The 24,191-nt window shown below is 39.0% G+C and overlaps 2 protein-coding genes across 5 annotated transcripts in view; both read left to right on the top strand.

Moving 5' to 3' along the window:
* The window catches only part of POGLUT2 (protein O-glucosyltransferase 2), a 35,594-nt gene extending 20,706 nt beyond the window's left edge, over positions 1-14,888 (top strand). For 2 of the 4 annotated variants that reach the window (XM_083362495.1, XM_083362496.1), the window contains 6 exons: positions 1,458-1,630; positions 2,173-2,410; positions 5,260-5,469; positions 10,506-10,595; positions 12,607-12,711; positions 14,709-14,888. In XM_083362495.1, the coding sequence (XP_083218621.1) occupies positions 1,458-1,630; positions 2,173-2,410; positions 5,260-5,469; positions 10,506-10,595; positions 12,607-12,711; positions 14,709-14,726 (834 nt within the window). In that variant the 3' untranslated portion in view covers positions 14,727-14,888. Of the gene's footprint in view, positions 1-1,457; positions 1,631-2,172; positions 2,411-5,259; positions 5,470-10,505; positions 10,596-10,802; positions 10,988-12,606; positions 12,712-14,708 lie in introns of all 4 variants that reach the window. The other 2 variants (XR_014492515.1, XR_014492516.1) reach the window with 2 other exon arrangements.
* Positions 1-24,191, top strand: part of EDNRB (endothelin receptor type B) — a gene marked incomplete at its 5' end in the record, with an annotated part of 157,947 nt that overhangs the window by 73,999 nt on the left and 59,757 nt on the right. The window lies entirely within an intron of this gene.

Genomic DNA, 24,191 nt, shown 5'->3' with positions numbered 1-24,191 from the left:
CACACCCAGCGGCATTATTACAAAGTCAGCTTATTGCCGCCAACAATCTGGGTCCTCATTTTACCTACCTCGGAAGGATGGAAGGCTGAGTCAACCTTGAGCCTGGTGGGATGCAAACTTGCACTAATTGCAGGCAGCTGGTGTAACTTAAGGAGGCATTAGCCCACTGCTCCACCAAGGCTCTTATATATGTATATTCTGGCAATTCTAGACTGTGTACACCAGGGGCAGCATGCCAGCAACCGGGCTGCACAAATAAGAAAGCCCCATCTGTGGGATGCAGTCAGCTCACAAAACCACACACCTTCTGGTCTGCAGAAAAACCTCTCTCCATGTAACCAGTCCCTGGTGCCCAAAAGATTGGGGAACTCTAGTGTGCACAGTTTATGACCAGAGGTTTTGGATCTCACCATTGAAAGAATGATATAGGACTGTAGAAACTCTCAAGATACCACTTTGAATATTTGCAGGTAACAGAGTCATGCTACTACTACACATAGAGAGAGAGAATAGGCTTCAGCTCCCTGTCTGAACTGCAGGCAACTGTACAAATTTGAAGTGAAGCATTCCACTTGACATTAAGAAACCTATCGAAAACCTTTTGACATGTTGATGCATAGTTGCTGAAAACTATAGACTGGAGCTATAGACCACTAGATGGCATTGTACTCATAAATTGTTTGGCTTTGAATTAAATATTCTCTTGTTTGTTATAGTAAATAATGCCCTAATATTTTACATTTTTTTCCGACAAAAACAGTTGAGGAACTGCAGATTTGGCAAATGCATTGATTTAAGAAAATCACCATTTTAATTCAGCTATAAAATTGAGAATAATAATACTGGCCTACATTGCAGTATTATTCTAAGATTTCCAATTGAAGAGAAATATGTAACTCAAAGTTGAATATGAGGTTGGTTCTTGGTGGTCTCTGAACACACACTTGCACAAATGATGTTATGTAATGAAATGTCTGCATAAGAAAGGGAATTCTGTGCACAAGTTTCAGAAACAACCAAATTACCAATTACTGATGTATAAATGCAAAATTTTGATACTGTTTTTTTCATACTGAATAAAAGTGTATGCCAGAAAATTATAGAGGGTCAGTGAAGCTCAAGAATTCCAACACTATATAATATATATTTGTTAATCATCTTTCACAAGAAACATTAATGCCATTAATGTTCCAGTTATGGTCTAAAACATTATCCAGTGGCTAGAATCTACTTCAGAAATCAAGGATACAGGAAAAGCCTGCTGCTCAGAGTTGCCTTATAAGGGCGATGGGTGGCATAAAAATTTAATAAATAAAATTAAAAAGTCATGTTAATCTTATTTAAGGAGGTTGTAACCTCCCAAGAATCTTGATTGCCATTGGGAGAGACTGAATAAACAGTAAGTACATAATAAAAATACTAATACACAAATAAAGTCTTTTTTTATTGTGTTTTAGGTGAAAATGCCAGATGTAGAGTTTTTTGTGAATTTGGGAGATTGGCCACTGGAAAAAAGAAAATCTTCCCAGGATGTCCACCCCATATTCTCCTGGTGTGGATCCAATGATTCCAAAGATATTGTAATGCCAACTTATGACATAACAGATTCTGTGTTAGAAACAATGGGGCGGTAAGAATGTCTCTTATTGTTTATAGGAAGTTATTAAAATGTCAGCTAAGCATGATTGGTTTCCATTGTGATCTGTGTCTTCAGAGTTTATTTTACGCATTTAAATTGCTCTACCATTAAGTCTCCCATTGAGGTGTCATCCAGTCTATTGCATTTCTTCTTTAGTCCCGACCTTCGCTCTTTCCGCCGTGATCTGAAAACCTACTTATTTGAACAGGCCGGCCTGGTTTAGGGTTTGGGGTATTTTTAACTATTTATTGTTAGGGCTAAATTAATTTAATCTTACTTTTAACTTTTGTATGTAGTACTTTTATTGCCCTGTACACCACCCTGAGTCCTTCGGGAGAAGGGCAGTATAGAAATTCAATTAAATAAATAAATAAATTAAATAAATGAAATAAATATTGGTAAGAAGCATCCAAGGATGGAAAAGAGAAAATCTGTTAATGGGAAAAACCTTCCTCCTGGGTTTTACACCCCTTCCTGAAACTGGTGCACAGAATTCCCTTTCTTACGAATGTTTTCCCATTTTTCCCCCTAAGAGTCAGCCTGGATATGATGTCTGTTCAAGGAAATACCGGGCCGCCATGGGAAGAGAAAAACACTACAGCAATCTGGAGGGGTCGTGACAGTCGAAAAGAGAGGCTTGAACTTGTGAAAATGAGCCGAAAGTTCCCAAAAATCATTGATGCAGCCTTTACAAACTTCTTCTTTTTCAAGCATGACGAAAGCCTGTATGGCCCAATTGTCAAACATATTTCCTTTTTTGATTTCTTCAAGGTGCATTTATCAATATATATATATATATTTCGTTTTGGCAGAATGTATTGCAAAAATATATTGAAATAAGATGAAATAGGACCACTCGGAGGCTTCAGCTGGTGCAGAATGCAGCCGCGCGGGTTGTGATGGGGGTTTCCCGATACTCCCACGTAACACCTCTCCTCCGCGAGCTGCATTGGCTTCCGGTTGCCCTCCGGGTGAGATTCAAGGTGATGGTGATGACCTATAAAGCCCTAAATGGCTTGGGTCCGGGATATCTGAGGGAACACCAGCTGCTGGCATCAAGCTCCCTTCGTCCTGTGCACTCCCACAGGGAGGGTCTTCTCAGGGTACCGCCGGTAAAAGATTGCCGGCAGATAACACCCAGGGGGAGGGCCTTCTCTGTGGGTGCGTCTGCCCTTTGGAACCAGCTGCCCGTAGAGCTTAGGACTGCCCCTGACCTTCGCTCATTCCGCCGGGACCTGAAGACTTGGCTCTTTGAGCTTTCTGGCCTGGACTGAGAGTATTAATTGGGGTTTTAATTGGATTTTAATTGGGGTTTTATATTTATTCAAGGTCTAAATGTAATCATTTTAACTGTTCTTAATTTTTGTAATTGTTGTATTGTTATTTTAAAAACCTTGTGAACCGCCCTGAGTCCTACGGGAGAAGGGCGGTATATAAGTCTAATAAAGATAAAGATAAGATAAAGAAATATGGCAAGCTTCCTAGTTCTAGTAGTCTCAGGACTGAGAGGGCTTCTGGAGTGGGTAGAAGGATTTTTTTTTAAAAATCCCTTTTTTCTTTCCCCCCCCAATCCCATCTTGTCAAATAAGTGGAAATCAGCAGTATCTGTGGTTGTTGAAATACCTTTTAGCAATTTATTTAGGCTGTGACTTGCCTGGAGTTTTATTCCTCTATAATCCATCTATTTTGCAAAGTGATTAAAAAAGAGAAAATACAATATTTCAGCAACACCCATAGTCTTTTGGTTGTCCTGGTTTGGGGACCTCTGCTGTTGTATCTTTAGGAGCACCATTCTTTTAACGAAGATAACAATCAAAGTTATTATCTTATGTTTGCAACTTGTTCAGACTGCATCTAAACAAACAGCGCTGTTTAATGGCTAATTTAAATCAATACATACCACGTGGGCAATAAAAACTGAGGTATCATGCCCACATCGGAGAAATAGTGTTATAACCAGCTCAGAATCTATAACAGTTGAACCTCTAAATCAGAGGTCTTCAAACTAGGCCCTTTTATGACTCATGGACTTCAACTCCCAGAATTTCTCAGCCAGGCATGCTGGCTGAGGAATTCTGGGAGTTGAAGTCCATGAGTCATAAAAGGGCCGAGTTTGAAGACCCCTGCTCTAAATGTTTGGGGGGGGTTGATTACTTCAAAGTAATATCCTGCAGAAATTTCTGGCAGAGGTTGGTATTTAGAAGGTAACACTTAGATTGGGATTACAATTCACCTGCGTCCAGTCACCCTCTGAGCCCAACACACCTCACAAGGTGGTTGTGAGAAAAGTAAGAGGAGGAAGGAATTTTGGGTGTGTTTGCTGCTCATTTATAAAAGTAAACATAATACCACTTGAGGTGAGACCCACCCCATATTTTGGCTTTCTGAAGAGGGCCTGAAAACCTGGCTCTGCCGAGTGGCTTGGGGTCCCAATGAGGGCATCCCACTCTGGAGGCCAGTAAATTAAGAAGGTCCCAAGTCCACCCTGTTAGTATACAAGTGGTCCTCGCCTTACAACAGTTTGTTTAGTGACCATTCGAAGTTAAAAGTGCACTGAAAAAGTGACATGTGACTGTTTTTCACACGACCATTGCAGTGTCTCCATGGTCACGTGATCAAATTTCAGACGCTTGGCAACTGACTCATATTTATGACAGTTGCAGTGTCAGATCTTCCCATTTTGCAACCTGACAAAGCAAAGTCAATGGGGAATCCAGATTCACTTAACGACCGTGTTACTAACTTAACAAATGCAGTGATTCACTTAACAACTATGGCAAGAAAGGTCGTAAAATGGGGCAAAATTCACTTAACAATGGTCTCAGCAACAAAGATGTTGGGCTCAGTTGTGGTCGTAAGCCGAGGACTACCTTAGTATCCTTTCTTTTCTAGTTTTTTGTGAACTTTTAATGCTCAATGTTTTAAATGTTTTAGCATTCTAATGGTTTTATACTGCTATTTTATGATGATGGAAGCTGCCCAGAGTTTCTCAAAAGTGAGATTGGCAGCATAGAAATTAGATAGATAGATAGATAGATAGATAGATAGATAGATAGATAGATAGATAGATAGATATCAGTTATCCCATTTAGATGAAAAGTTTCGGAAGGTCTGTGAAAGGGAGAGATAGCTATAGTATATTACTGATGCTTTAGATACAGATTTCTTTGGTTTTAGAGTTGATTGCTATTAAAAAAAGGTAAGGATTTTTAAAATGAAGAGCTACCCTGTCTTTGCTCAATAACTTAACAGCCCTTTCAGATGTCATGTCAGTTCCCATCAGCCCTACATATTACCCTGCTGGCAAGAGCTGATACAATAAAGGTTTATTATATTTAGAGGTATACAAGTTCCCACTATTGTGAAACTTAGACCTTATGTTGTGTTCCTTGTCCCTGTGCTAAAGACAAGTATAATTGGCTAAAACTCCTTATTTACCACACATCCAGTAGGAATTTAAACTGATACCAAACAATGAGTAGAATGATTCTTATCTGTGGAATATCTTCCATCCAGATATTCCACATACATTTGTCAAAGAGTTCAATTCTTGGGTAGGTATGGGGGAGAACCTCGGGTAAAATTACATGTTTATTAATGGTATGGTTTGTATTTTGCAGTCTAAATACCAAATTAATATTGATGGCACAGTAGCTGCGTATCGGCTGCCGTACTTGCTGGCAGGAAACAGCTTAGTACTGAAGCAGGACTCCATCTACTATGAACATTTTTATAATGAGTTACAACCTTGGAAGCACTTTGTTCCATTTAAGAATGACCTGAGTGACCTCCTGGAAAAACTCCAGTGGGCGAAAGATCATGATGAAGAGGTAAAGATGCATTTAATTAATAAAATTCTGCTGATTGCCATGATACAAACCTATTTAGTTTGGTATTATGAAAGATGATTACTGTGTAACTCGCACAGAGGGAAGTTGGTTATATAATAAACCTTTATTGTCAAAGTACAACATGTGTACATTGAGATTAACAGCCTCCCCCCCCCCCGTGCTCTCTCCCCCCAACACACAGTGACAACAAACCCTCCATCCTACCACACCATGTGAACCAACTACACCACACACCGGTCTCCCAAGTCAATTCTGCATAAGATTATGTCCCATTTAAAAGCCTAACAGCCCACGGATAAAAGCTATTTTTCAGCTTGTTGGTACGGCTGGCTATATTCCTGTATCTCCTACCATATGGTAGTAGAGTAAAGAGATACCGTCCAGGGTGTGAGTCATCCCTGAGAGTCTTCCTCACTCTTCCAAGGCAGCGAGCCCTGGCGATGTCATCCAGTGGTGTCAGGGAACAGCCCACAATGTCTTGTGCTGTGCTCACTACCCTCTGTAATACTTTCCTATCTGCAGCTGTCAGACCAGCATACCAAACCACAATACCATACGAGAGGACGCTCTCTATGGTAGACCGGTAAAAGAGGGTCATTAGCTGTTGTTCTACCCTGTTCTTCCGCAAGATCCTAAGAAAGTGAAGCCTCTGTTGGGCCTTTCTAGCCACCTGGGTTGTGTTAACTTTCCAGGTCAGATCTTCACAGAGGTAGACTCCCTGAAATTTAAAGGAGGAAACTCTCTCTACACCAGACATGTCAAACACAAGGCCCGGGGGCCGGATGCGGCCCGCGAAGTGGTTTCATGTGGCCCGCGAAGCCATCCTGGAAACAGTGAGGGAATGGCCCCCAACTGCCTTGGCCCTGGCCCAGAGACCCTCAGATCTGTCCCACGTCTGCCCGGGCCCCCATAGGCACCCTTGATGCGAACGATGTAGAGCTGGCCATGCCCACCCAGTAGGCCATATGCACTCTAGCCACGCCTACCCAGTAGGCCACGCCTACCCTGGCCAAACCCACCCAGCCCCCTGAGGGCAACCGCAATGCTGATGCAGCCCTCAATGAAATTGAGTTTGACACCTGCTCTACACAGTCCTCCCCGATGTAAAGTGGGGCAGGTTCCTCCTTTTTTCTCCGGAAGTCTAACACCATCTGTTTCGTCTTGCCGATGTTTAGGTGCAAGTTGTTGTTACTACACCATATGGATAGTTTTTGTACCTCCGCCCTATATGCTGTCTCATCCCCACCTGTAATAAGACCCAGCACAGTTGTATCATCTGCGAACTTAATTATTGCAGTGGATGGGTCAGATGATACACAATCATAAGTGTATAAAGAGTACAGGTAGGGGCTAAGCACACAGCCTTGTGGCTTTGCTGGTGCAAAGCAGACCCGACCCTCACTGTTTGTACCCAATCCCTAAGAAAGTCTTGAATCCAATCACAGATAGCAGGGGAGAATTTCAAGTCAGTCAGCTTCTTGATGAGAATGCTTGGCAAAATGGTGTTGAAAGCCGAGCTGTAGTCAACAAAAAGCATCCTGACGTAACTTCCAGGTTTCTCGAGATGACTTGCTACAGAGTGTAAAGCAGTAGCTATGGCATCATCTGTCGACCTATTTCCCCTGTAGGCAAATATTTAGTTTATCCTGTAGCAGTTTATATTTAGTTTATCCTGTAGCAGTTGCCAGTAATAGCTGTCATGAGTGCATTTCAGAAACTTGTTGATCTTGACTGGCAGTGGCTTTTCCAAGGTTTGAGGCAGAAATTGTTCCCTCCTCAGTTTAGGTGCAAAGAACTGGCCCTAGGGTCTTTTCTGAATGCGAAGCACATGCTGTTATTCAGCAGAATCTGACTACTATGAATTATCTAGAACATTATGTTATAATGAAGATGTCTCTGTTAACTGAGATTGCCCATCAAATGAAGGAAATATCATAGGTATTTTGATTTTCTATAGTAGTTGTAATATCCTATATTCTTGGAAACTTATCAAAGCAAAGAGGTTCTTAAAAGTATTTCCACTACCTATATTTTCTACGATGAAATGAGTAAATCTGTTTTTGCAAATAATAATTTCATGTATGGATTAGGGTAGCATAGCAGCTTATTTTAGGAATAGCGACAAGCCTCTTTGAAAAGCTGCCCACAATTCTAGCAACAGAATTATAAGAACTGCAGAATTCAATGGAATGACATCTACAGGAAGGTGGAAACATTTAAAAATGTGAAAAATATTTTGAAAAAAGATAATAAACCAGGTAAATTTGACTTACTAAATTCAAAAGGAAGAAGAGAAAATAATTGTTACTTTTATTTTGCATGGCAGCAGATAGGTTTCTACAATAGACAAAAAATCCATTTCTTAAATATTTCAAATTTTACATCAAAACAAATTTGAAAAAAAACCACTGAAGTGTAACTAGAAACAATACAGCTTACAAACAAAAGGAAGTTCTCAACAAACCAATTACTGAAAAGGAAATGAAGCAATGCATTTGAATAACTCTAGGATCAGATGAATTTTCTGTAATGTACATAAGACTTTCCAGGAAACTTGTCTGATGATTTGGTTTATATAGTGCACACATCTCTCAAAAATCAATAAAAATATAGTATAAAATGAAACGGCACATGCTTCAGCCAAGAGATCAAATCAATCTAAATGTGGCATTACCATTAACTGAGATAATGAATGATAATATCAAATACTTCCTGGAAGGAAGCTTTAACTTCTCTGATTTATACATTGGGGACGTACCTGACTCATCCAGGATTGTATAGATCTATTTCAATATTTAATGTAGTTTCTAAGTTTTGTATGCCAATACTTGGAAAGAATCTAAGTGACCTTCTAATTGAATTAATATACTGATCGGATTGGATTTGTCTTGAAGAGCTAATACACTTTGAGTGATAATTTTAGATACATTTTGAATGCTATTGATAATTTGAATCAGAAAAGTAAGAAAGTGGCCACGATTTTTCTAGATACAGAGAAATCTTTAAAAGGTTAACTGTGATTTGAACTTTCTTACACAGATACACCTATGCAGTACCATCTGTTGTATGTATGCCTTCTCTATAGCAATAGCACTTAGACTTATAAACTGCTCCATAATGCTTTACAGCAGTCTCTGAATGGTTTACAATGTCAGCATATTGCTCCCAACAATCTGGGTCCTCATTTTACCGACCTGGGAAGGATGGAAGGCAGAGTCAACCTTGAACTGGTCAGGATCGAACTTCTGGCTATGGGCAGAGTTAGCCTGCAATACTGCATTCTAACTACTGCACTGCCACAGCTCCTATAGTGGTGTCTTCCCTCTCAAATGACGTTTACCCCTGAAAATCATGCGGATCCCATTCTGATAGTATCCCAGACGACCTGAAAGACCTGGCTTTTCTCCCAGGTTTTAGGCTAGAGTGGTTGGAGCCTTTTGCAAACATATAACATGTTTGTCTTACTGACTGAGCCTCTGCTTTCTGATTGTTGTCATTGTTGTAGGTTTTTGTATAGTTGTTGTTTGCTATGAAGTTCCTTGAGATGGTCAGTGTCCAAGTTGAAATAAGCAAACAAGCAAACAGAGTTATTAGGAACCAGGCACTAATTTGTTAGCATGGCAAGAACTATCTGCTTTAGGCATTTTAAGATTGGAAAGTACGTCGAATTTGATTCTCTGTAACACGAGCACAGTTTTTCTCCTCGTCCCGTCCTGTGTGTTTATTTTGGAACATCAAGCCTAAGTAAACTTTTTTAAAACTTGAAGTGATGTCATTATTTTATAGAATTTTATGTTTATTTCAACAGATGATGGCATCTGTCTGACTTAGTGTGGGCTTTGGAAATAAGCAGATCAGATTTGGTTAGTATTTTGATGGAAGATATCCAGGAAGTACCAGGGCTGTAGGCTAGCCTTGGAGTCAAAACATTCCCTAAAGCAGGCTCAGGAATTCTGGGAGTTGAAGCCCATGAGTCATAAAAGAGCCAAGGTTGCCTACCCCTGCCTAAAGGAAGGCAGAGTCAAACCACTCCTCTTCTGCGGCCGCAAAGACCACATGGATGCATCCATCAAGTCAGATCAGTTGAGCTTGATTTGAGGGAGATTGTCCTGTTACGTAAAACTGAATCTAGTTTTTGATTCATAATTCTCATTTGGTATCGTTGTTGTTACCTTCTTGTGTGCTATGAGCTCACTGGTGTTTTCTTGTTCATGTTTCATAACCATGTTAGGTTGGTTTATTTATTTTGTTCAATTTTTATAGCCGCCCATCTTAGTGAATGAAGCTGGGCGGCACTGATAATAGTAGAAGTAGCCCTCGACTGTCGACCACGATTGAGCCCAACATTTCCGTTGTTAAGTGAGACATTTGCTAAGTGAGCTTTGCCCCATTTTACAACCTTTCTTGCCACGGTGGTTAAGTGAATCATTGCAGATGATAAGTTAGTAACCCGGTTGTTAAGTGGATCTGACTTCCCCATTGACTTTGCTTGTCAGAAGGTGGCAAAAGTGGATCATGTGACCTCAGGACACAGCAACCATCATAAATATGATCCAGTTGCCAAACATCTGAATTTTGATCACATGGCCAAGGGGATGCTGCAAAGGTGGTAACTCTGAAAAACGGTCATAAGTCACATATGTCAGTGCCATTGTAACTTTGAATGGTCACTAAATGAACTGTTGTAAGTCGAGGACTACCTGTAAGTAGCGTATTCGTGAACCACCTGCAATAAAAAAAAGCAAACTTGGAATACACCAAAAGCCCAAGAGGTCAACTCTGAGCTATATGTATTTTCCACTATTGCTAGCTAAGGAATGCTAGTAATTTTATATTTCTTTTTAATTAACTCTTCCAGTTGGATTTATTTTGAGCTGTGATCATTGGAAACTAATTAATATGTGGATAGGAACGGGTGGAAAAGGAAATTTAGGAAAACTAAAGTTTAAATATGAAAATGCATTAATTCAGTATTTATTCCTTCTGTCTTCCCTACCCCATTTTCCCCTTGGTAGGCAAAGAACATTGCAAAAGCAGGACAAGAATTTGCAAGGAACACTCTTATGGGTGATCATATATTCTGTTATTATTTCAAACTATTTCAGGTCAGTTTCATTTTGCTTTGTTGAACTTACATTGAAATCTGCTGAGATAGGGGATTAACAATGGGCCCCAGCTTTATTTAATTTTAAAAATTAGTAGTTTGTTTTGCTAATCATTATGGGACCGCTTGTCTTGAGTTGTTCCATTTTTGTATGAGAAAGTGAAACTACCAAATCCATAAGCTAACTTGAAGCCTCTTCTATCCTCAGTAGTTTCTGAAAACAGGGAATGAAAAATAAGACATGAAAAAATATGAAAATCCATGTGTGTAAAAACGGATGGAAAAGAATTAACATTACAGCTTTAATGTTAATTTTGGTAACTCTTACTATCATTTGAGGGGAAGAACCTTTGCTGAAATATATTGGACCCCTTCCATTATTTACTATTTCAAGTAAGCATATTAGGCTTCTGTTTTGTTTTCCTCCTCCAGGATTTCCTAATAATGTGATCAGCAATTCCAGCTTGCAAACAAATGGATTCTTGGCTCTCTAACATTTGAAAGAGCAACCATTGCTCAGTGGAAGATGTTTATTTGAGCATTTTGGAGCTGATTTTTTTTAAGAAAGCATCTTAAGATGAACAGTTTTATTTAGTACATCTTTTTTTTAAATTTGACCCCACTAATTAATTAGGTGTATCTCAATAGTTAAGTAGAACTCCAGAAAGAATCATTGGACCTCAATAGCAAATAGATACTTTTAAGAAATGTGATTAGAGTGTTGAGTTCTTTTACCTGTAAAATGATAGACTATCAGCCTATGCTAGGAATATTATTAGATGTAGTCACCTGAGGGTGAAAAATGTTCTCCATCCTTGACTTCAGTTGTCATAGCTTTCACTGAGAGGCCTTGCATGAAGGCAACATGTCTTTGTGAGTGGAGCACTCCAAGAGGTCTCCATTTCTTTGATGACCTTCATTTATTTAATTACATCAGTCCCCACAATTCTGTTGAAAGAGCAAAGTCAATATATCTACTTTTCTCCTTCCTCATTTTTATCCTTCAACAATCTTAAGTAATAGATCAGGTTTCCCTCTCTGTACGTTACATTAATGGTTACTTTACAACTCTAAAGAGCAAGACAGCACCTGAACTAGATAACTGAATTCATGTTTGCGTTCCCATAACATATAGGTACTTTCACATTCTCTAAGTCCATGTTTATTCTCTCTAACATGGTTTATTTTATGGCTTCAAAATGTTATGCATTCAGCTACATTAGAATTAGACACAAGACTGCCTAGATCAGAGGTGTCAGTCTGCCGGCCGCCAGCCGGATGCGTCACATGCAGGCCACGCCCACCCCAGCTCCACAAAGGCAAACAATGTCACAATACGTCACAATATATCATGTGATGCAATTGAGTTTGACACCCGTGGCCTAGATTATCAGGAAACTTTTAAAAATGCATCACTAACAGAGTTGAATTGGTAGAATCTGCAAGTGATTAGGTTATGTCCTCCTAAATTCAAGTAAGCACATGCTAAGGATGCATTTGAGCTTCTACAGATGCCTTTCTTAAAGAGAAGATGGGCTCCTCAAAAACAGCCATCAGCAATGATTAAAGAGCTGAACTTTAGAAAGCCTCTTTCTAAAACACAGACTGTTCATTCACAGAGATGACAATGTTTTAGCAAGTCCCCTAATAGTGTTATACGATATTGAATATTACAGAATCCAAATTTCCTAAAGCAGCGTGGGCCACTTGTTGCCCTAAAACAGCAGTACACAATGTTCGTCAGCTGAAGGACCATCCCAGGTTTTATGTGATATGTTCAGTATGTCCCTACTGAGAGAGGTTTTCTGGAATTCTGATGAGTGAAATAGATGCTGGAAGCATCTGGAAGACTTTTAAGACCCTCGTAAAGCTCCTTAAGCCTTTTCAAGTGCATGGAAAGTTTCCAATGTAGGACTGAAGGGTTTTTTTTTTCATTGTCCCCCTTAAGATCGAGTGGTTATTGTTTGAAGGAGCAAGGCAAAAAATATTCTCCTCTAATTTTTTATCATTAGGAATATGCCAAGCTACAAGTGAGTGATCCCAAAGTTAGGGATGGCATGGAGACAGTGGACCAGCCTGCTGAAGACCTCTTTCCCTGTAATTGCCACCGAACAAAGGTACAGCATGCACAAGTTAGTATTTTAGGAGTTGGTTTTTGAGCATCCTGACCTGATGTTAATGAGAACACTGTTATGCCACTCAGGCTTTTAGCTTGGTAACACAAATATTACAGTGTCAGAATGGAACTTTTCATTGCTTTTCATGTACCAGGAAGGAAGGAACGAAAGGTTCTAACACACGAAAACTAAATCTTAAGATACAAGCTAAAACCTACCAGGTCAATAAGAGGAAGGCTTTGTATATTCAGAAAAACTAGAATTAAAGGTATTCTATGTGAAGAAACTACATTACCTAATTCTTTACTTATTCAAAACTTTGTTTTCCAAGTGCAAGGCTGCAACTAGAGTCAAGATGCATCCCTTTAAATATCTATTATTCCCCTAATTAAATAGTGTTTCCAAGATGATGTGGAGGGGATTGCAAATTTAAAAAGAGAGAAAAGCAATTTAAATGGGGAACTGCAGTAATTTTCTGTAAATATCTTTTTGCAGAAGGGAGATTTATGAGGCCTATGTGGCTTTTTTAAAAAAATTCCTAATGTTCTGAGGATTACTTTTGCATTGTTGTTAGTTGCGAAGTAGTGTCCGACCCATCGTGACCCCATAGACAACGTTCCTCCAGGCCTTCCTGTCCTCTACCATCTTCTGGAGTCCATTTAAGCTCATACCTACTGCTTCAGTGACTCCATCCAGCCACCTCATTCTCTGTCATCCCCTTCTTCTATTTACCCTCAATCTTTCCCAGCATTAGGCTCTTCTCCAGTGAGTCCTTCCTTCTCATTAGGTGGCCAAAGTATTTGAGTTTTAGCTTTAGGATCTGGCCTTCTAAAGAGCAGTCAGGGCTGATCTCCTCTAGGACTGACCGGTTTGATCGCCTTGCAGTCCAAGGGACTCGCAGGAGTCTTCTCCAGCACCATAGCTCAAAGGCCTCAATTCTTTGGCGCTCAGCCTTTATTATGGTCCAACTTTCACAGCCATACATTGCAACTGGGAAGACCATAGCCTTGACTATACATCCTTTTACATACCACAGCACAAGACCTATACTATCTTTTTTTTAATTTTAATTCCATTTATATCCCGCCGTTCTCCGAAGACTCAGGGCGGCTTACAAGCTTAGCAGTAAGCTAAGGTATACCACTTGGGGACCTATAAAGCTACTCTAATTGATATGACCAGGCGTTGCATTTTAAGTTCTTTCCTCATCTTGATATCTACATGTCCCAGACACTACCTACAAGGAAGCCATGTCCTTCCTTTGAAGACAATTTCAGATTGAGTAAGAAGCAAATATTTCTCAAAACCTCCTTGTTAGATTTAAGGGGAAGGTGAAAGTGAAAGAAAGCATATCAAAAATGAAAAAGCAGAACTGTTTTCATATAGACTCTTACCATGAAGGTGACCTGAGAGGGAGGAGAAGTTGGCATCAGGAAGACTGAAGCTCGGGTGATTTGGAAATGGTTGTTGCTACCTGTTCATAAGTTCACAGCTGAATAGACAGCAGGGAGGCCACAGAATCACAGAATGTAATGGAGCCTAGAGATCATCTAACCTAATTCAAATATCAGTGCAGAAATCCCCAAAGATGTCCAACCAGACCCTCCTTAAAGACCTTCAAAGAAAGACTGGGCCATTGATGAACAGATCAGCTCTCACAGTCCACACACACTTTTTAGATACAAAAGTGAGGATGATATATTCTAGAACAGGGGTCTTCAAACTTGGCCCTTTTATGACTTGTGGACTTCAACTCCCAGTAAAGCTGGCTGAGGAATTCTGGGAGTTGAAGTCCACAAGTCATAAAAGGGCCAAGTTTGAAGACCCCTGTTCTAGATGCTTGGAATAACCATAGGCCATCAAAATCCATTATTGCAAAAATATGTGTTAACTACAAAGGGAACCGGCATAACAGAATAAAGTATTTGGGACACATACAGAGTTAAACAATTCAGTGTTATAAGGTTCGATACCCACGTTTTTCATCTTACTTGCAGGTCAAAGAAGAACTCTGATGAGACGGAGGAAACCCCGTGGCTGGAAATATTTACCTAATCACCTTCTGAGGGTCATAAATTACTAAGCGTGAAATCATCTGGATGACCTCTTTTGTGCAGTATTAATGCAACACTGCTTTTATAAGCTGTTTTTTAAAATAAATAAATAAATATTCTTTCCATAAATGGATAGTCACTTTTATTTGAAGACAAAGTTTGAACATCCTTTCTATTAGCTACAAATTTATTACAAAACCAATAGCATCTAATAACTCGCCTTTTATATCTGTATTGGTAACATATTTCTAAGCATAGTGAAACTGTATGGATCTCATTTATAGCAGAGGTCCCCAACCCTGGTCCGCGGACTGCTACCGGTCCATAGCCCATTGGAGAGCAGGCCATGCAAGCGGCAGGCAAGTGCCCAAAGCTCCATATGCACATTTGCGGGATTAAATTGCATGCACGAAACCATCCCCTCCCTCCCGCTGCCGCCACCTACCGCTGCCGGACCCCAGAGCCGGAAAGGTTGGGGACTGCTGACTTAGAGCTCAATTTGGGTACAACAAATTTCATTTTAAAGCATCAGTATATCTGGCTCAAATAACAAACTGTGGAGGGCCTTTATACCATTGTGTCTAATATCTTGAACCACTGGTGCTGGAGAGTGTGTAAGTGTTCCTTCAAAATCTGTTTTGACTCCTGGAGACTGTGGACAAGTACCTATAATTTTGCTTCATACAGCATGCATTTGTTGTAACCATACAAAGTTACAACACAGCTCTTAGATGATTTGTGACTGCCACAAATTCAAGTTTGGATAACTGAGAAAAAAAAGGGGGGGGATTGCTGTAAAGTTTAGTTTTTAAACTTCAAGAACATATTGACAAACGTTTTAACACTGTACCCCAATTAATATGATTTTTGATCAGTGTGATTAGAGGGCATCATTTTTTCTATTTTAGGCTCAAGAGAAGTGTTACAAGAAGTGCAACAAACTAAAATTATGATGCTTTCTTTTCTTTCAAGTTTTTTCCAGAGGGAAGCAACGGTGTATAAATGATACAGCGTACATTAGAAAACTTAATAAACACAGAAAAGTTTACTTCAGAAACTGCTATCCAATATATATTACATCGATTTTAAGTTTTTGTCAAAATATCAGTACTGAGTGACAAATACTAAAAATGGATTCCTGGTCTGCAAATCTTATTCAGCAGTTAGCTGCCTATAATACTATGCAGCATCCCCATGGTCACATGGATCAAAATTCAGATGTTTAGTAACTGATTCATATTTTATGACCGTTGCAAGTGTCCCAGGGTCATGTGATCAGCTTTTACAACCTTCTGACAAGCAAGGTTAATGAGCAAACCAGATTCACTTAACAACCATGTTACTAACTTAACAACTGCAATGATTCGTTTAACAAATGTGGCAAGAAAAGTTGTAAAATAGAGCAAACTCATTTAACAAATGTTTCACTTAGCAGCATAACATTTGGGCTCAATTGTGTCAATCGAGGACTACCTGTAGAATATAAAAAAAAACTTTGCTTGAAGTTCATTTCCCACTTCTCTAACAATTGTACAAGCAGGTGAAATCAGGTTTTGTGTCCTCCTGTATACATCTGATAACCTTCTCTTATCACATCCGTAGTCCCAGACACAAACTAAATGGGGGAATTAATGACCAATAAATCTTCACTTCAGAGTTTAATTTGAAGCTTTGGATGATGCAGTGGATAAGGCAGGTTTAGACACAAACTAAATGGGGGAATTAATGACCAATAAATCTTCACTTCAGAGTTTAATTTGAAGCTTTGGATGATGCAGTGGATAAGGCAGGTTTAGGATGAAGCTATTGTTGTTTTGGTTAGCCTGCTGTGTCACACTAGCAGCAGCACGGGGACCCATTGAACAATCTGCATTCATTAGAAAACAAGGATGAAATGATATCTCAATATATTCACATGTAAACTTTAATTTACCAACACAATAATTCATTGCTCTGCTTATAACAATAAAGTTTATTGCTGTCTATAATTCCAAATAGTCCCTGGAATATTTTCTTTCATACAACCATCTGGAAACGTATGAAATTAAGCTTAATTGATTATAGTATAATTATTCAAGATGTTCTTGCAGCTAAATAAGTGAATAAAATAAGTTTTTTCTTCTGTTCCCAAATGTGCCTCTACAGAATCATACTCATTCTCTGATCATTAGGAGTGTGTACTGCAATTATTCAATAATTCTTTATTCATAAGATATCAATTTTCTTACCTCCAAAAAAAAAATTCCAGAAAGTTTGTAGTCATCTCACAATCTTAAATATTCCTTTTTAAAAAAGTTTCAGTTAGTTTAACAATGGGAGTTAAAGGTAAAGATTAAAACAATATTTTGTGATACACTACCAACTAACCAATATCTACCATAAATAATAAAAAAATAGAATTTTAGATCAAAATATAATGCTGTTGGATAGGTATTTAACATTACAGATAAGTAAAGGTAAATGCATAATTATACAGAGTAACAAATGCTTCTTGTACAAGAACGTTATGATCTCTTAAATTTGGGAGAGATGTAACTATATATCTTAACAAATACAAACGCAGTAGTATTTGTATATGAACTACTAAAGCCCTATAAGAGCTGCACAAAAATATTAGCTACTTTACGATTCTTTAAAGCATCCAATTTTTTTGTTCTCTAGAAAGCAAACTTAGTTTTCGTACCATAACCGCTTTATATGCTTTAAGCCCGATGAATGACATTAAGGCTTTTGCAGGTGAATCACAGACACAAAAATCCATTAGATGCAAGGTAGTTTGCCAAAGAAACAAGGGAGAAATTCATATCACCTGATGCTCCATGAGTAATAATCACATCATAAAGTAGCATCTTGCTAGGAATGCAAAAAAAAAAGCATCTAGGCAGCAAACAAAAAATATAGTGTGGAACTATATTGTGTCTCAAATGCAAAAGAAAAAAAGATCCGTTTCGAAAACCAACAAAAGTATGTTTTTTGTAATGTTGAGACATCTCTCCTAAAAAACTTCTGTTCCTTTCAATCACAATTCAGAAACTCCAAGAGCAGACCACATTAATGGTCTATATGGAGATTAAAAAAAAATAGAACACAAATTTAAAGAAAGCCACCAGCTTGACACTTATCCTTATCCTTAATAACAGGCTAATGAGATTTACAAAGTTCCTTTCCAGCTATTTTTGTTCAGTAAAGATAAGCATGCCAGCAGACATTCTTTCTGAGGACTCAATTTTTTTGTGAATTAGTACATTTCATAATTTTAACAATCAGCTTTACAATTCTATATACAACTGCTGGAAGATTTAAAAAAATCTGGCCATTTAGAAAACACATACGTATTAGGGCATAGGACATATTTAGAATCCATTTACCGTAGTTTCCGGCGTATAAGACTACTTTTTAACCCATGAAAATCTTCTCAAAAGTCAGGGGTCGTCTTATACGCGGGGTGCTGAAAATTTAGGGACAGGGCTGGCTGGAAAACCTGGAGCGGATCTCCCATTTAGTCTGTGCAGGGAAAGCGGGACCAATTGGAGAAGAAGCTGCAGTCTGATTTTTTACAGGCTGGGGTCTGGGCGTCTTTTCTTCTAAAGTTGAAGACCAGCTGTAGTATATCCCAACTTGAAAGGCAGGTAGGGAAGGCAGCAGCCAGAGCAGCGGCTTAGCTCTAAGGACACATTTGACTCAGGAACTGGGCTGGCTGGCTGGAAAACCTGGAGCGGATCTCCCATTTGGTCTTTTTTTAAAAAAATCCCATTTATATCCTGCCCTTCTCCGAAGACTCAGGGTGGCTTACAATTTAAACAACAAATCAATGTGCTTAGCAATAGCCTTCATTCTGTGTATGTGCCTGTTTATTAGGGCTTTCACCCCCCCCCCAAGCAGCATTATTACAAAGTCAGCTTATTGCCCCCAACAATCAGTAATACTTCCTTCCTCCTTACTTATGTATGTCCCACATATGCTACCTTTCTTCCTCCACGTCTTTCCAAATTTTGAATTTGTAGAACTTGGGAAAGATTCATTATTTTGTTAAAGGTATGTTGAATGGATTATGCTTGTCTCCGCCCATAAAAAAGCATGGAGATGGACAAAAATTGACTATTTACTAACCAGAAACTTCAAAGCATAGTCCTCTGCCCCAGGCCAATGAGCTATCATCCCAATGTCTGTTCTACAGAATAATTTTGGTTTCACATAGATTACAGGATGTGGATCTTTTTTATTTCAATTTCTGTACAACAGTATTGCCTAATTTTGATGGACTCCAGGGGACCCACCTGGAATGCCCACTTATAGGCACTCTCACAAAATAGTGAGGAGATTAATTTATTAGAAGACAAATAAAGAACTGGTCTTTTATTTTATTTTTAAACACAAACACATATACACAAGTCCTTTTTTCCCCCCAGCAGGCATGAAAGAAAAGAAAAGAAAAGAAAAGAAAAGAAAAGAAAAGAAAAGAAAAGAAAAGAAAAGAAAGAAAGAAAGAAAGAAAGAAAGAAAGAAAGAAAGAAAGAAAGAAAGATACAAAGAAAAAGAAAAGTTGAAAGTATTGAAATGATTACAGGATAACAGCATTTGCCCAAGGAAAGAAAGAGAAAACAGGGATCAAAATATAAAAGAGACAAGGAAAAAGGAAGAGGTAACAGGATAGGGAAAGAAAACTAAAATAAAAGTCATGTTTAGGCATTGCAAAAGGATTACATTCATCGTGCAAGCAGCACCTTCCAAGAATAATTTTCAAAGGCATCTATGCGGTCTGCATAAAGGAGCTTCAGCCTTACTGTAGGAAGTAACTCTATCATATTCAGAGTCCAGCATTAACATACATTTGCCACAGTTTAGAAATGTGCCAATTGCACAATCAATCTATGCAGAATTTTCATATCCATCAATGAGATATGCCCAAATACACTTATTCTTGTTTGCATTTTGTCTTCTTTTTTAAAAATCCCATTTATATCCTGCCCTTCTCCGAAGACTCAGGGCGGCTTACAATCTAAAGCACAAATCAATGTGCTTAGCAATAGCCTTCATTCTATGTATATGCCTGCTTATCAGGGCTTTTGGGGCCCCCCAGGTGGCATTATTACAAAGTCATCTTATTGCCCCCAACAATCTGGGTCCTCATTTTACCTACCTTGGAAGGATGGAAAGCTGAGTCAACCTTGAGCCTGGTGGGATGCGAACCTGCCCTAATTGCAGGCAGCTTGTGTTACTTAAGGCTCTGCGCAGGGAAAGCTTTAGAGTGAATTAGGAAAAGTGAAAAAGTGAATTAGGAAAATAGGGAATGGTTGCTGGAATCAGGGGCTGCCACAAAGAAGAGGGAGTCAAGCTATTCTCCAAAGCACCTGAAAGCAGGACAAGGAGTAATGGATGGAAACTAATCAAGGAGAGAAGCAACCTAGAACTAAGGAGAAACTTCCTGACAGTTAGAACAATTAACCAGTGGAACAACCTGCCTCCAGAAGTGGTGAATGCTCCAACACTGGAAGTTTTTAAGAAGAGACTGGCCAGCCATTTGTCTGAAATGGTATAGGGTTTCCTGCCTTAGCAGGGGGTTGGACTAGATGACCTCCAAGGTCCCCTCCAACAACTTCTTCTTCTTCTTCTTCTTCTTCTTCTTCTTCTTCTTCTTCTTCTTCTTCTTCTTATTATTATTATTATTATTATTATTATTATTATTATTATTATTATTATTATTATTATAGTTTAATCCACTTGCACTGTTTTATGTTTACATGTTTGATGACAGCCTTATGTTTATAAGTGACAGTTTTCCTACTAAGCACCTCCATGTCATAAGCATTTGAATTAAAATTACCATATTAAAATCAAATCTGATGTTTTTTAATTTTTATTTGGTGTGCGTTGGAAGAGGGGTAGTCTTATACGGCGAGTATAGCCCAAACCCTATAATTTAACAGGAAATGTAGGGGGGTTGTCTTATACGCCCAGTCGTCTTATATGCCGGAAAATACGGTAATGAAAGTTACTTCAGTGGAAAACAGTCACAGCTAAATCCTACAGTGTTTGATAAGACTCATTGTCAGATAAAACGAATATAGGGTTGCAGCTTTGCATGGTATACGTGGCAATATATTCCTACTACTATAACATACCTCTGGGTACTCACTCATTTTCTTTTTATAATCTTGCAAACTGGTGATCCAGAAAGTCTGACCGTAAATCACTGCAATAAAAAAATCAAATGTTAACAATGCAAGAATGGTCTGTTCCTTGCATGAACAAATGTGGGCCTCTGTTGCTTAACACCAAATGACTGAATGCTAAACTTATTTTGTATTCATTGATCATAATGACAAATGCCATCCCACTCTTTGTTTGGTACTTTTTCTACCGGGCACTTATTGGACATATTAGAGCAAATTTAGGTACTAAATGTATGCAAACATCTAACCACACCTATATATCCTTTTAGCAGACCATTTCTCAATTTAGATAAACTTGGCAGGCCCCCCATTTCTGTACAGAAACCACCTATGTATTTGAGATTGCAGATTTTGAGAGGAAGCAGTAAAGAACAGCAAATCAGCAGCTACTGGAAGTCATCTGGGTGGACCAATCACACCTTCTCAACCCTGGGAAGAAGGCAATGTCAAACCGCTTCCAAAAATCCTGTCAAAAAATCCTGCATGGATTTGTCCATGTAGTTGCCAGGAGTTAAGATTGACTCTAAGGTGAAAAACAGTGATCTGACACTAGTGTTTTCTTAATTGCCTGAGCTTTGCAAGTTGTCCAGAAGTCCCACAGTCCCATATCTGACACTAGTGTTTTCTTAATTGCCTGAGCTTTGCAAGTTGTCCAGAAGTCCCACAGTCCCACATCTGACACTAGTGTTTTCTTAATTGTCTCAGCTTCCCAAGTTGTCCAGAAGTCCCATAGGACTTCTCGACAACTGGAAAGGTGAGACAATCTACATGAGTCTACAGGCTCATGTTCCAGAAAAAAAATATTGTGATGAACTTGTCCTCCTGCTGAGCTGAAGGCTTTTTGCCCTTTTTTAAAACATTGACAGAAAATAAATAGGCATAAATCTGGATCTCCACCCTGCATTTAACTGCCCTTGTCCCCCATTAGGGCATTTACTTGCCTTCTTTCTAAGGTGATGGATGACAAAGCCTAACATGTTTTATACACCTTTAGGAAACTTGGAATAAGGAAGAAAATATTCCTCCTTAATTGTAAATTGTCTCATTTGTTTGCTGGGACCAAGAAGAAGATGCCATTTAAAAAGGACACCATTTGAATGATTTGTTCCTTTTTGCCCAGCAAAAGGTTTTTCCTCATCTGTGAGTTTTGCAGCCCAATTGATTATTTCCATTTATTTCTGCTGTTTCACACTTTTTTCCTGACAAATGAGTTACAGTTGGGGTTTTCGATCAATTGCTGGCATTTACTTCTAAATGTATATGTATCCGTGCCACAATCTAAACAAAGATATCACATCAGTCCATTATATCCACAGTGGGCAAAAACCTTTTGGATGTGAGATTTTAATCCTAGCGATAGTGAAAAAGGGACAAGGATTGAAGATTAAGTGTAAGCAGATCAATGACTGTTTGGTAGCACTTCCGCCAGGCAGCTTTCCACTGGAGAAAAGTCCATGACATGCCACTCACCTCCCTGTTTCTCCTCCAACAGAACCATTTCTTTCTCTGGTCATTTCTAAAAGTGCATAAGATAAGAAATGTGAGGATGGAACTACTGGCTACTTCTGTTTTGTTCCTCACTCCTACCCGAAGGCTAGTTGGAGGGCATCCTAGCTGACACAAGGAGAGGGTGGTAAAGCTCATTGCTGAATTAAAGTGCTCATTAAAACAAAGAAGGCCATTAATTGGCGCCATTTGTACCTTCTGGTTCAAGCATCTTAAAATATTGTGGTCTAAGGTCTACACTTTGCAGCCTTTCCAAGTCATCAGTTGCATTTTATACCCTTCTGTATCTATGTTCAGGGATGCTGTGGCTCAGTGGTTTAGGACGCTGAGCTTGTCGATCAGAAGATCGGGTCGAATCCCGAGTGCCGCGTAACAGAGTGAGCGCCTGTTACTCGTCCCAGCTTCTGCCAACCTAGCAGTTCGAAAGCACGTAAAAATGCAACTAGAAAAATAGGGACCACTACGGTGGGAAGGTAACAGCGTTCCGTGCACCTTTGGTGTCTAGTCATGCCGGCCACATGACCACAGAGACGACCTCGGACAAGCGCTGGCTCTTCGGCTTTGAAACAGAGATGAGCACCGGCCCCTAGAGTCGGAAACGACTAGCATGCATGTGCGGGGGAACCTTTATCTTTACCTTATATCTATGTTCATAGAGCCAGGTTGGTGTAGTGGTTAAGGCATCAGGCTAGAAAACAGGAGACTTTGAATTCTAGTCCCTGTTTGGGCATGAAGTCAAGCTGGGTGATCTTGGGTCATTTTCTCTGAGTCCTGGGAAGGAGGCAATGGCAAACTACTTCTGAAAAACCTTGCCAAGAAAACTGCTGGGGCTTCTCTATGTGATCTCACAAATAGGACACAACTGAACAGGAAAAAAAATCCATTTGCAAAGCAATTTATGAATCAACTATATCTGGCAAGATGAAGACATTGGTAGTGTGGCAGCGTGCTATTTGACAGAGGACAGTCCTGAACATGGAGAACTCCTCTATCTGAGGGATCAGCTATCAAGGGTTGATGATGCTTGAGAGCCAGTTTGGTGTATTGGTTAAGGTGCTGGCCTAGAAACCAAACACTTTATCTCAGCCCACCTCACAGGGTTGTTGTTGTGGAGAAAAGTGAAAGAAGGAGTATTGTGTGTATTCACTGCCTTGAGCTACTTATAAAGTATTAAAGGGAGATAACATTCTAAATAATAATAATAATAATAATAATAATAATAATAATAATAATAATAATAATAGCCATCGAAACTGCACGATTATGGATGAAACATGTAACAGTGATACCCATTGTCATTGGGGCACTGGGAACTATGTCCCAAAACTTTGCAAAATACATCAAGAAATTGCAGCTTCCTGCAATAACTCCAACAAAGCTACAAAAAACTATGCTACTCGGAACATCTTACATTTTAAGGAGATACCTGGTTGATACCTAGGATGCTGGCAGCAGCCCGTGTCAACCATTAATGCCAGTCAATTTGAGTGTTCAGCTGACTGAGTTTCATGTTTTATGAATAAAAGTTTAATAATAAATGAATGAATGTATGAATGAATGAATGAATAAATAAATAAATAAATAAATAAATAAATAAATAAATAAATAAATAAATAAATAAATAAATAAATAAATGGTAGTGGGCCAGCCAGTGCAACTTTCCAGTCTTCTCTATTATCAATTTGCAAAATTACTTCTAGTGTTAGTTATTAAATTACTACTAAACATTTACTTACATAAATTAATT

The sequence above is a fragment of the Vipera ursinii genome, assembly GCF_947247035.1.
Source record: "Vipera ursinii genome assembly, chromosome: 4".
Classification (NCBI taxonomy): Eukaryota; Metazoa; Chordata; class Lepidosauria; order Squamata; family Viperidae; genus Vipera; species Vipera ursinii.
Note: the sequence above shows the minus strand (reverse complement) of the source record. Positions and strands in the feature narration are given on the sequence as shown.